Source organism: Trachurus japonicus, chromosome 17 (assembly GCF_045865225.1).
Source record: "Trachurus japonicus isolate A0001 chromosome 17, Traja_1.0".
NCBI lineage: Eukaryota > Metazoa > Chordata > Actinopteri > Carangiformes > Carangidae > Trachurus > Trachurus japonicus.
The window spans coordinates 26,108,722-26,118,923 of NC_140923.1; the positions used below are offsets into that span (position 1 = coordinate 26,108,722).

General features: G+C 42.7%; 1 protein-coding gene across 6 annotated transcripts; it reads right to left on the reverse strand.

Moving 5' to 3' along the window:
* Window positions 1–700: 700 nt before the first annotated feature.
* slc35a3b (solute carrier family 35 member A3b) lies at window positions 701–10,202 on the reverse strand. Of its 6 annotated transcripts, none has more exons than XM_085804376.1 (8): window positions 9,990–10,202; window positions 6,919–7,189; window positions 6,574–6,728; window positions 5,459–5,581; window positions 5,193–5,361; window positions 2,468–2,586; window positions 2,229–2,362; window positions 701–1,496 (listed from the first exon to the last, which is right to left on the reverse strand). In XM_085804376.1, the coding sequence occupies exons 2-8, from the start codon at window positions 7,118–7,120 to the stop codon at window positions 1,388–1,390; spliced, it is 1,011 nt and encodes a 336-aa protein (XP_085660502.1). In that variant the 5' UTR covers window positions 7,121–7,189; window positions 9,990–10,202; the 3' UTR covers window positions 701–1,387. The 6 variants fall into 6 exon arrangements, with proteins under 6 accessions (XP_085660502.1, XP_085660504.1, XP_085660505.1 ...); XM_085804378.1 differs by having other exon boundaries at window positions 6,919–7,140; window positions 9,990–10,007; XM_085804379.1 differs by lacking the exon at window positions 9,990–10,202 and adding an exon at window positions 8,421–8,662 and having other exon boundaries at window positions 6,919–7,140.

Consider the following 10,202-nt stretch of genomic DNA (forward strand, 5'->3'; position numbering starts at 1 on the left):
CCCATCTCCTCATCGTCACTGATATCCATTATTTTGCAGGATGGGTTTGTGCAGACAATCGTAGATGAAGGCCACGCTGTGTCATCGGTCCAAGTCTGTGCCTGCCACTCCACACACGGGTCACATGACTCATCCTCCATCTGTGCTTCTCTCCAGGTTCACGCCTCACCTTCCCATCTGCCTGCTCTTTTTTCTCCCCTTCACGTCCACCTCGACACACACACGCTGTCTTCATACTAAATATACTCATTTGCTCTGAAATCTACAACTATGCAAAAATTGTGACAAAAAAAAAAGAAACACAGAGAAAAAAATGGCAAAAATAATTTGTTCATCTGCCTCAATTCTGTTCTTATTTGTCAGGGTCACTATTGAATAAAAATGTCTGTTACTACCATGTAAGATACTCTGAGGTTAAACTAGGTTATATTAATTCAGTGTCTACAGTTGTTGCTGCACCGCAGCTCATTCAGCCATCTGTTGCTATAGAGACTGGTTTGGTTTTCCAGAGTGCACAGCAACTGGAACTGGAGGAAAAAAAACACAGTTCAAAATATTCATGGGTGTGCCTGTCTCTGTGTGTATGCATTAGCATGTGTGTGCGGGTGTGTGAGGGTGAACACATACACACTTCCAGCTCCAATTTATCCATTAATTTGACTTTGAAGTAAGAAAAATACATCAAGGCAGAGCTGGTTGTTTTCAGCATAAAGGACGCCTTAATTTATTCATATGTTCTTACATTATTTTGCATTTAAATAACATTAGAACCAAAGCTTTTGATATAAATACTGAGACTGGGAGCAGCAAGGTCGAAGCAGTCACAACTCATTTTATCTCATCTCATGTAAAAAAAAAAAGGACATTCAGCATCTTTGAACAAAGGTAACCCCTCCTCTTTGCAGCAAGTTTGCTCTTCATGCTGCCACTAGATGGAAGCTCTGTCAAGGATTTTCCTCCTCTTTGAGGCAGGCGCTGTCAGCACCGTTAACACCGTTATTGTTCAGTAAATACATCCCTTTCCCCGTATTTCATATACCATAAAACTTACTATAAAAGTATAAAATATAAATTCCCATCCATTCATGTAGCGGTGGTTGCATCCGCTTCCTTCTGGTCCCTGTAAAATGCAAGTACAATATATTTTCATGATCCTGTTTGTTTTACTGCAGCAATGTGTGCCGACATGACAAGCCAGCTCCAAAGTTCACCTGTGTGTGTTTTATGAGAGAAAAACACACATTCAGTTTTAACAGTCGTGATAGGCAGTGGCAGGTTTCTTCATCTATGCTTTTCCCCCTGCATCTTTAATTTCCATGTGCCAAACTGGCCATCACAGTTCACAGAGTCCCGCCCTGCGCTGTCCTGTCCCGTGGAGCGTCTTCTGTCAGGTAGCAGAGGTCTCCGTCTTGTTGGCACTGCTACTGGCAGGTTTGCCCTCGTAGCTGTAGAGAAATGTAGCGGCAATGACCAGCACCGCCCCCACGAAAAACACCCTGAGAGACAGACAAGAAAAGGAAGCAGAAAGACGGAGGCTTTAAATGATTCAATAAACAAACTACTGTGCACTCGGTTCACATCATGCAAACATTCAACTTTGGTGGTTGGTGGTTCATCTGGTTCAGTTGGTATACCATATTGGTTTAGCATGTTACATTACCTCTACAGACAAAGTACAGCTCAGGTTGATGGGAAGGGTTAGGGTTGGTGTTTGGTCATAAATCAAAGTATTGGACAATTCCAATTTTGATCTGATGATGGTGCTAGAGAAGTCGGCCAGTTACAGGATCATTGTGCAATGTATCCTGAAGGAAACCACGGCAAAGTGGTGGTTTGACCAAATAAAAAACACTGAACCTTGGAGGAGTGTGTGTGTGTGTGTGTGTGTGTGTGTGTGTTCTTGTACATACTACGTTGTGAGGACCGGAACGAGTTTTTAACCAATAGAGTGAGGACATTTTTGGGAAGTGAGGACATTTTGGCCAGTCCTCACTTTTTCCAAGGGCTGTTTGAGGGTTAAGACTTTAGGTTATAATTAGGTTTAAGTTAGGTGAAGAGTAATGGTTAAGGTTAGGCATTTGTTTTGGATGGTTAAGGTTAGGGTAAGGGGCTAGGGAATACATTATGTCAAGGAGTGTCCTCACAAAGATAGCATTACAAGGATGTGTGTGTGTGTGTGTGTGTGTGTGTGTGTGTGTGTGTGTGTGTGTGAGCGTGCATGTGCTTACCCAGTGGGGTTAAAGTCAGCCAGCAGGAAATATGAAATAAGAGTGGACACAATGATGGACACAGAGGTGGCGAATCCTTTGAGGATGTTGTCTGCATATTTAATGACCACAGCTACGACCAGCCCGCCCAGAGCCTGGAGATGAAGAACAGAGTTTTAAACATTCAACATGAAGACCAACCTGTTCAAGCGCATACTATACGCTTCACAGACAAACAGACACATAGTATTTGACCGCACCTGTAGGATAACAACGATGCCGGTGATGGTGTTGTAGCCCTGAAACATTCCCGCCTCTCTCACCCTCTGGCCGTCGTACGCCAACATCCCGAGGAGGCCGAACACAAAGCTGAACAGACCTGGAGGAGACGAGGAAGAGACAGAGAGGTGAGGTTCTGTTGAACAAGCAGCACTTTTCACCGTTCTTGTTAAATATTTAAAAGCTCACACGGAGCGACAGGAAATCATTGACACTGACAAAAGGCAAGAGCAGGGAAACAAGGCACGATGACATGAGGTCGTTAGCTGCAGCTCAGAATATAAACCAGTGCTGTCATCTGAGACCTGACAAGTTACAAGTTGTTTCACCACATCTCACTGCCACTAGAGGTCTCTCTCTCTCTCTCTCTCTCTCTCTCTCTCTCTCTCTCTCTCTCAACACAAGTCGACCTCCATGATGGGCTGTGTGAACTTTCACATGCAGATTATTGTTCTTGTAAAAACTGTGCACTGATTCATAAGAACAAGCCCTGGATAAGCAGCGAGGTCAAGGTCCTTCTCAAGAAGAAGAGGAAGAAGAAGAAGGACTAGGTTATGTACTGTTGTGATATTTACCCCAAAATCATATTGACATTTGCCTTAGACATATCATAAGCTTGTGACAATCAGTTTAATAATGAAGCATGTAATCAACTTTTCTATAATTTGCGTAATTACTGTGTTTTGCTCTTACAGCCCAGAGAATGACATACACCTACCTACACATGACAGGGGAAGTAGCAGTTACACACGGGGGACTGAGTGTACTGGTTGTTTGATAAACAACTGGGATATGATATGTCTAAGGCAAATGTCAATATCCCAAACATTATAGCAATATATGATTTTGGGGTAAATATCACAACAGTACCAACAGGTAGACGCCCCCCTGTTCTCTTCTCACTAGTTAAATATAACTTGGGGGGGGGGGGGTTCAGGTGGAGTCCAGGTGCAAAGCAAAGAAAAACAAAAGCCACTCCCTGAACCACGAGGTCAAACTGAGTCAGGGCAGCAGCTGAAAATTACAACACACCATCTGCTGCAACTACACTTATGTATAGTGTTGTGCAAAACACACACACTCGAACAACCGCCAACAAACAACGAACAAAGGCCTTTTGTTTAACAGACAATTAAAGCATCTACTACATGTAGCAGTGTCAGGGATGTAAAAATAACAAAAACAACCTTAACCTACAGTACCTCGACCCAAGAATCTCTGAACTGGCGCCTCAGGTGAGTGAACGTTACTCACAACAAAGACCTGAATTAACTCTAAGAACTGCTTAAGAATAACAAAGGAGGGGCCAGACTGGGGAAACAGGTAAAACTGAGCTCTAAGCCAGGTGGACGTAAGCCGGGAGGAAGCCGCCCCCGGGGAACAGATGACATGTTGATCAGCCCTAATTTCACCACAATAAAAACTGTGACACAATATGAAAGGCTGTCAGACCGAGGCAGCTGCAGGAAGACCCCACGAGGGAGGCGAGGGACGACGGGTTGTGACGTTGACGTACACATGATAATGAACCGGTTCAAGCTCTGCTGTAACCGGTTTGACTGCGCTCTTCCTGCTTGAACAGCGACTGTCTGTCTGTCTCATCAGCCTTAAAGCTCGGCCCATAAACTGCTTATATTATGCACCGCAACCCCCACACTGCCGGCATAGATAATGCAGCCCCCTCCCCCTCTTCTGTATATCACCACTGCAGATGCAGGTCAGAGGAGAGCTGAGGCGACCGGGATAAGCAGCTGGACTGCTCAACAAGGTGTGGCCAAGAACAGTACAAGCCTGTGCAGCCGAGGTAGAGGAGCCCCTTCATCACATCACTGAGGGTCTCCACACTGTGGAAAACATCATCCCCCATGCCAGTGCCTGAGAAAGGGCAGCTCAGTGACTTAAAGACTGTTATTGTGCCCTACTGCCCCTATGTAAAGATTTGACAAGCTGTATTGCAAAAGCTTATTTATAATAGTGATTGGGACATTACTGTTATGAAAGCATTTGTTCTTCACCTTCATATTTTTAGATATATCAAGGCACCAGTGACATTTAGGTTGGATGTGTTGATGAAACAGTGTAGTCCCTTAAAGTTCAATGGTTCCTCGGTATACATTATAGTCATCTAAAAGGGAGGATGTATTAGTTCAAGTGAGTAGAGATTCAGGAAGTCGGGTGTAATAGTCATACAATTGAGTCTTTGTGCTGCTCCTGTTTGTGTGCAATAGTAAAACCACTATGTATTGAATTTAAAGGTCCACACCAACCGATTACATTTACATAAAGATGACTCACAACAGACAAGTCAAATAAAAAAATGTGCAAAGGTCAAAAATATGCTGAACCTCTGTCACTATAGAGGGTCAAAAAGGCTGAATAGTAATAATAATAATAATAATAATAATAATAATAATAATACATTTTATTTGTAAAGCACTTTTCATAAAGTAATCTCAAAGTGCTACAGAAACCAAAAACAAAATAAACAAAAGACTAAGAGAAAAATCAGACACGATTAAAATCAGAAGTAGATAAAACAGCTAAGGAGGAGATTAAAGTGCAGAGAGAGAATAAAAACATCTAGGAACGACTTAGGACTCATTATGAGTAGTAAACTGAGCATTATGGGTAAAATGACAAAACCTCGTTTTAGTTTATGTTTGTGTCACACAGACCACGAATTTCTTGAGTGTGTGAGTCACTTACCCAGCTGTATGTTGCGGACCCACACACTCTGTTTAGTCTCCTTGAGGATTTTTTCAAAGTAGACTCCAGCAAAGCCACTGGACACGCAGGCCATCAGCACGGCCATCAGCCCCACAAACTGGGAGCCTGTAGACACGGACTTGTGCCCAGAGTCAGACTCTGTGGGCCACTGTGGGAGTTAAAACATTAGCAGCGTTAAACTTGAGCAGAACATATGATGGGTAAATCAAGTCATATTCATCATAGAGACACAAACTGCGCCCTACCTGAACGAGAGTGACTCCAGCCATGAGGAGGAGCAGGGACAGCCACTGGTAGAGGCCCAGCCTCTTACCCAGCATGGACACACTGAACAGTGCAGTGGTGAGAATCTTAAGCTGGTATGTGACCTTGGTGGAGAACAGCACAGACACAAAACATTTAAACATGACAAATAACCATCAGAAAAACACAATCCCAAGCAAAGCCAGAGAGAGCTGAAGTCGTGCCTCTGTCTACATTGGCACAATCCATTAGCAGAAAGTGGTTTGCAAGTCAAATGACTCTGCTCTAACGGAAAGTGTCTTGTTTCTAAAAGGATGAAACCATAAGCTGCTGTAAAAACTGACATATGATGCATGCATTTTCTGTACAAACACAAAGATGGATGACTGGATTTAAACACAACATTTCAAACAAGAGAAAAAAAATCTAATATAACCCATCAGTCTTCAACAAGCAAGAAGCACAAAACCTGTGACTTTATAGACGAACTTTGGCTTATACACACACACACACTCCCGACTGATCATCATACACTCGGTCCTTTTAACTTCCCTGTTGCCCATGAACAGAAAAAGCTCCACATTATGAATTCATGAGGGTTGTTACACAGATCAGTTCTACAGAGTTATTTGTTGACTGCTGGGGAAATGCACTTCAGGGCTCAAACCAGCCGACTGCAGCTGTCAGATTCTTTATTTCGACTGTACGAGACCCAGACGTACTGGGTTTTGCCCCAGTGTCTGGACATAGCTACCCCCAGCTGTTTCCCCTGTGCCCACATTATACTAATGCTTCTTATTCACCACATGGAATTGGATGAGTATTGATCTTTTAATCCAACTCTCAGCAAGAAGCAAATAATTATATATTACCCAAAATGTGAAATTATAAAGCATCAGTGTACAGCTACAGTATTATAACATCAGTGTGGCCTCATATTACAGTAATCCATAGTCCACATGGTTTCATTTAATATAATTTTAGAGCAAGTACAGGACAAATGACTATTTAATTGTACATTTCTGACTAGTAAGCACTTGCACTCATGACTATACTGAAATCAGTTCAGTTACACACACACATGCAGTGAACTTGAAGCAGCATATGAATGTGTTACCTGATAGGTGGCTGCGTCCAGGTTGGATAAGGCAACATAGAGCAGATTGTTCTGCAGTGTGTAGATCCCTGCAGGAATGGCCAACTTGAGCGTCTCCAAGGGCTTGTTGACAACCTCCTCCTTCAGCAGCTGCAACATCGCCTGCACACTGTGATCTGGGAGAGACAGAGTGTGTTGTCAGTAATTTAACCTGGGGACCACCCGTGGAGAAAGAGACAAACCGAAGAGGCAGAGAGGATGGAGGTGCATTTATATGAGGCCCAGTGGTGCCGCTCGGTTAACTGATTAAAAAGACAGGAATACGTCTCCACTCCTCACACCTGCTGCTCACAACTCTCTACTCACTGTTCTCGTTAAAGACGAGGAAAGTGCAGACGATGATCTTGAGCACCTCAGCTGACACCACGGCAGACGAGGATAGATACCGGGGGCCATCTTCCTTCAGGGTCCGGGAATATCTCATGGTGAGCACCAGTGATGTGGTCTGCAGCACCAGCACCCCCAGAGAAACATACTTCAGCCTCGAGTTTGAGTTTGACGGAGTCATCGTGACCAGCGTGGAGGGCTCTGTTTTCAAAGTAGCAGAAAACGGTTGGATCCGTAGAGGGAAGACAGACTGAAACAGAGACAGACAGAGGGAAGACAGATCAAACACAAGGGAGTCTGAAGTGTCTGAGGAAGAGAGAGTGACTGCAGGATCATCAGGAATGCTGGTCTGTAGTTAAAAGGTAGTTAAAGGGAAAGCTAATAGGTCCAGCCTGGGGCAGTGCGGGGCATTCCTGGGAGTGACCTGCAGTCCTGGAGCAGCAGGAACACAGACCGACGGTACCAGTGATGGAGACAATATATGGACACGAGGAAATATGTGCATTTTACAGCACAACCTGAACTTCAAAGCAGCTGTTGCATCTCCATATACATCGGAAATCTGTCCTGCGATAACAGAAACATACTGGTGCTGCTACAGCAAGCAATTTGTGTATTTGTCTGACAGATGGATTACATAAAAAAATACTGAACTGATGTACCAAGGAAGAACTGATTTAATTCAAATTTAGGAGCCGAGAGCCTGACACCCTTGTGTTACATATGTTTGTTAATCAATCAGGAGGACATATGGATGTTGAAGTAAAAGAAAATAAGACATCATGATGGTGCTGAGATCATCAGATAATAATTTGGATCTCACAGACGTGTGTCGGCTTGTTTGGTCTTGGCAGAGGTATGTAGCTACTCTACTGAATGTCTCTCTCTAAACTCCTATAATCTACTTTCTCCTTATTTCTTTGACGGCTCTAGCTGCTGCTTTAACAGATTAAGATTAAACATATGCAATACAACACAATACACTCTTAATGAATAAACCTGTGGTTCCTATTATTTTGACACATGAACCCAAACACTGTTTTGCCAGAATGCACAAATCTGAGTCATTCACTTAAAGACAAAGTCCCAGATGAGCAAAAAATCCAGATGCATGTTTGTCATTTTCCTACAGCAGTAAAATATTACCTTGATATTCATTGGCATTAAATTTGTAATGTCATAATACATTGCACACAGGGGACATTCTCCACAAATCAAGTATTTTGTTCTTTTATAACTTAAAAACACATTACTGGTAACAACAATATTTTGTAACAAATTTTATATTTGTACTCTTACTGGTAAGGGAGCATTACAACCAATGTTGTGTAACAAAAAGTCCAGTAAACAAGTTTGATGTCATTTTGTATCCAATCTACACGCCTTGAGCAAAACACAGACAAGAGAGCCCATTGTCTAGTTGTAATTCATAACCTACCCTGCATGAATAGTCCAGTTGAGAGCAGAGAGGTAATCATTACCAGTCTCACAACTCCAGCGACGGAGACAAGCGTTCTTCACTCTTTTGCCTCACATTTCCTGACTGAAGCACCTTATCTCTGATCAGCCACTGCCGCCAGTTTCACTTTTCCTTCGTGACCTCATCTACATGCGCCCAAACTATAAAAGCACTTGTGCTACTCAAGGCAGAAACTTCAAAAATGCAGACCACCCTAGGTTTCTGCCGCACTGTCACTTATAGAGCGTCTGTCCCTTCAGGCGGGAGCAGGAAGTGAGTGAACTTCCTCCTGTTGCTTCTGAGGCAGGGTGGGAACCGCTCATCTGGACTGTTTACATTACAGTTATTAACCAACCAATCCCCACTAACTCACCACTTCCTTTATACAGTTGTGTGCCCAACAGACCCTGATTTCATTCATTGTTATTTGAGTAAAATAACATGAGTGAATCTGCTCTTCCCCTACTACATATAGTGTATAATGTCCACTATATAGTGTGGTGATACTGTGTTAAATAGAAGGTATGAAAAAACCATAAAGCATGAAGGCGCAGGAGGAGTGGTATATCCAACACACTGACTTCCTTATGTACCAGCTCTGCTCAACATGGCCACACAATCCCTCACTGTGTGTGTGTATGTGTGCATACGTGCGTGTTTCCTTCAACACACCGGACAAGCTCTTCCCCTCCCACCTCCTCTCCTCACATATCCGAACACTATTGACTTTCATTTTCAGTTGCCAGCTACGCGCATGTCCATGAAATCATCTGCTTGATTTAATCTGCATTTAGTTAAACGGCTGTAAGAATATTGAATATTAAACCTCAGCTCTAATGTTAAAAGCACCAGTATATGAGATGTGTGTCTCACCTGCACCCAGCCTATGCTGCCAGAGTTAGTTAGCAAAGCAGAGTGCAACTGTTGCATCATAAAGAAGATTTGAAGTAAGAGATGCCGTGCAGTATTTCTAGTTACTTTTTATATGAAGCTCTTACATGTGAAAATGTAACTCACGCTCATGAAATAGGATGCATCATTATGAGCTACCCAACAACATATCAAGCAGTTATAAAATCAGCTACATTTTTCAACTTATTCAAGGTGTGCATTTTGTATTATGTCTGTTCTTCTCTATTAATAAACACATTTAAAAAAGAAAAGTAAAAACATTTACACCATGAACTGGATGCAGCATATTTCATTCTGCTATGGACTTGTCTTATCTATGGTCTGAAAAACAATTCAGTGAATCTTAGTCTTGAACATTAATCACAGCTTTCAATCCATCAGTATTAACAAAGTCATAACGATATAACACATAACAGAGCAGGTCTGTATGATGAGTGGCATAGTTTCACTTTAAAAACTTCATTCTGATGTAAATAATGCAATACTTAAACTTACTACCTTATGTTTGAATGCAAGACTTGTACTTCCTTCTACTTTACTTCTTCCACCACAGCCACAGACTATTTCACACATGAAGTGCCAACATGTTGCTGTCGAAATAGCGCCATTTGTCCGTCAAAGTGTGTCACAGACGCTAAATCATATGTTAACCCATATCCCCCAGTGGTGTAAAACTCACCTGGCTTGGTTTGTGTGTAGGAAAGGTGTCCTCCCTCCTCCCCCTACAGCAGGAGGGACAGTGAGTCAGAGAAAGAAGAGACTCACATATTGTTCCCAGTAAGTCAGCTCGGACAGGCTCTGACAACAAATCACCATAAAGTGACTCAACCCGTTCTCCTCAGGTGAGAAAAGGGGCTAGTTGAGGAAAACCACTTTCACTCTGTTAAAGGAC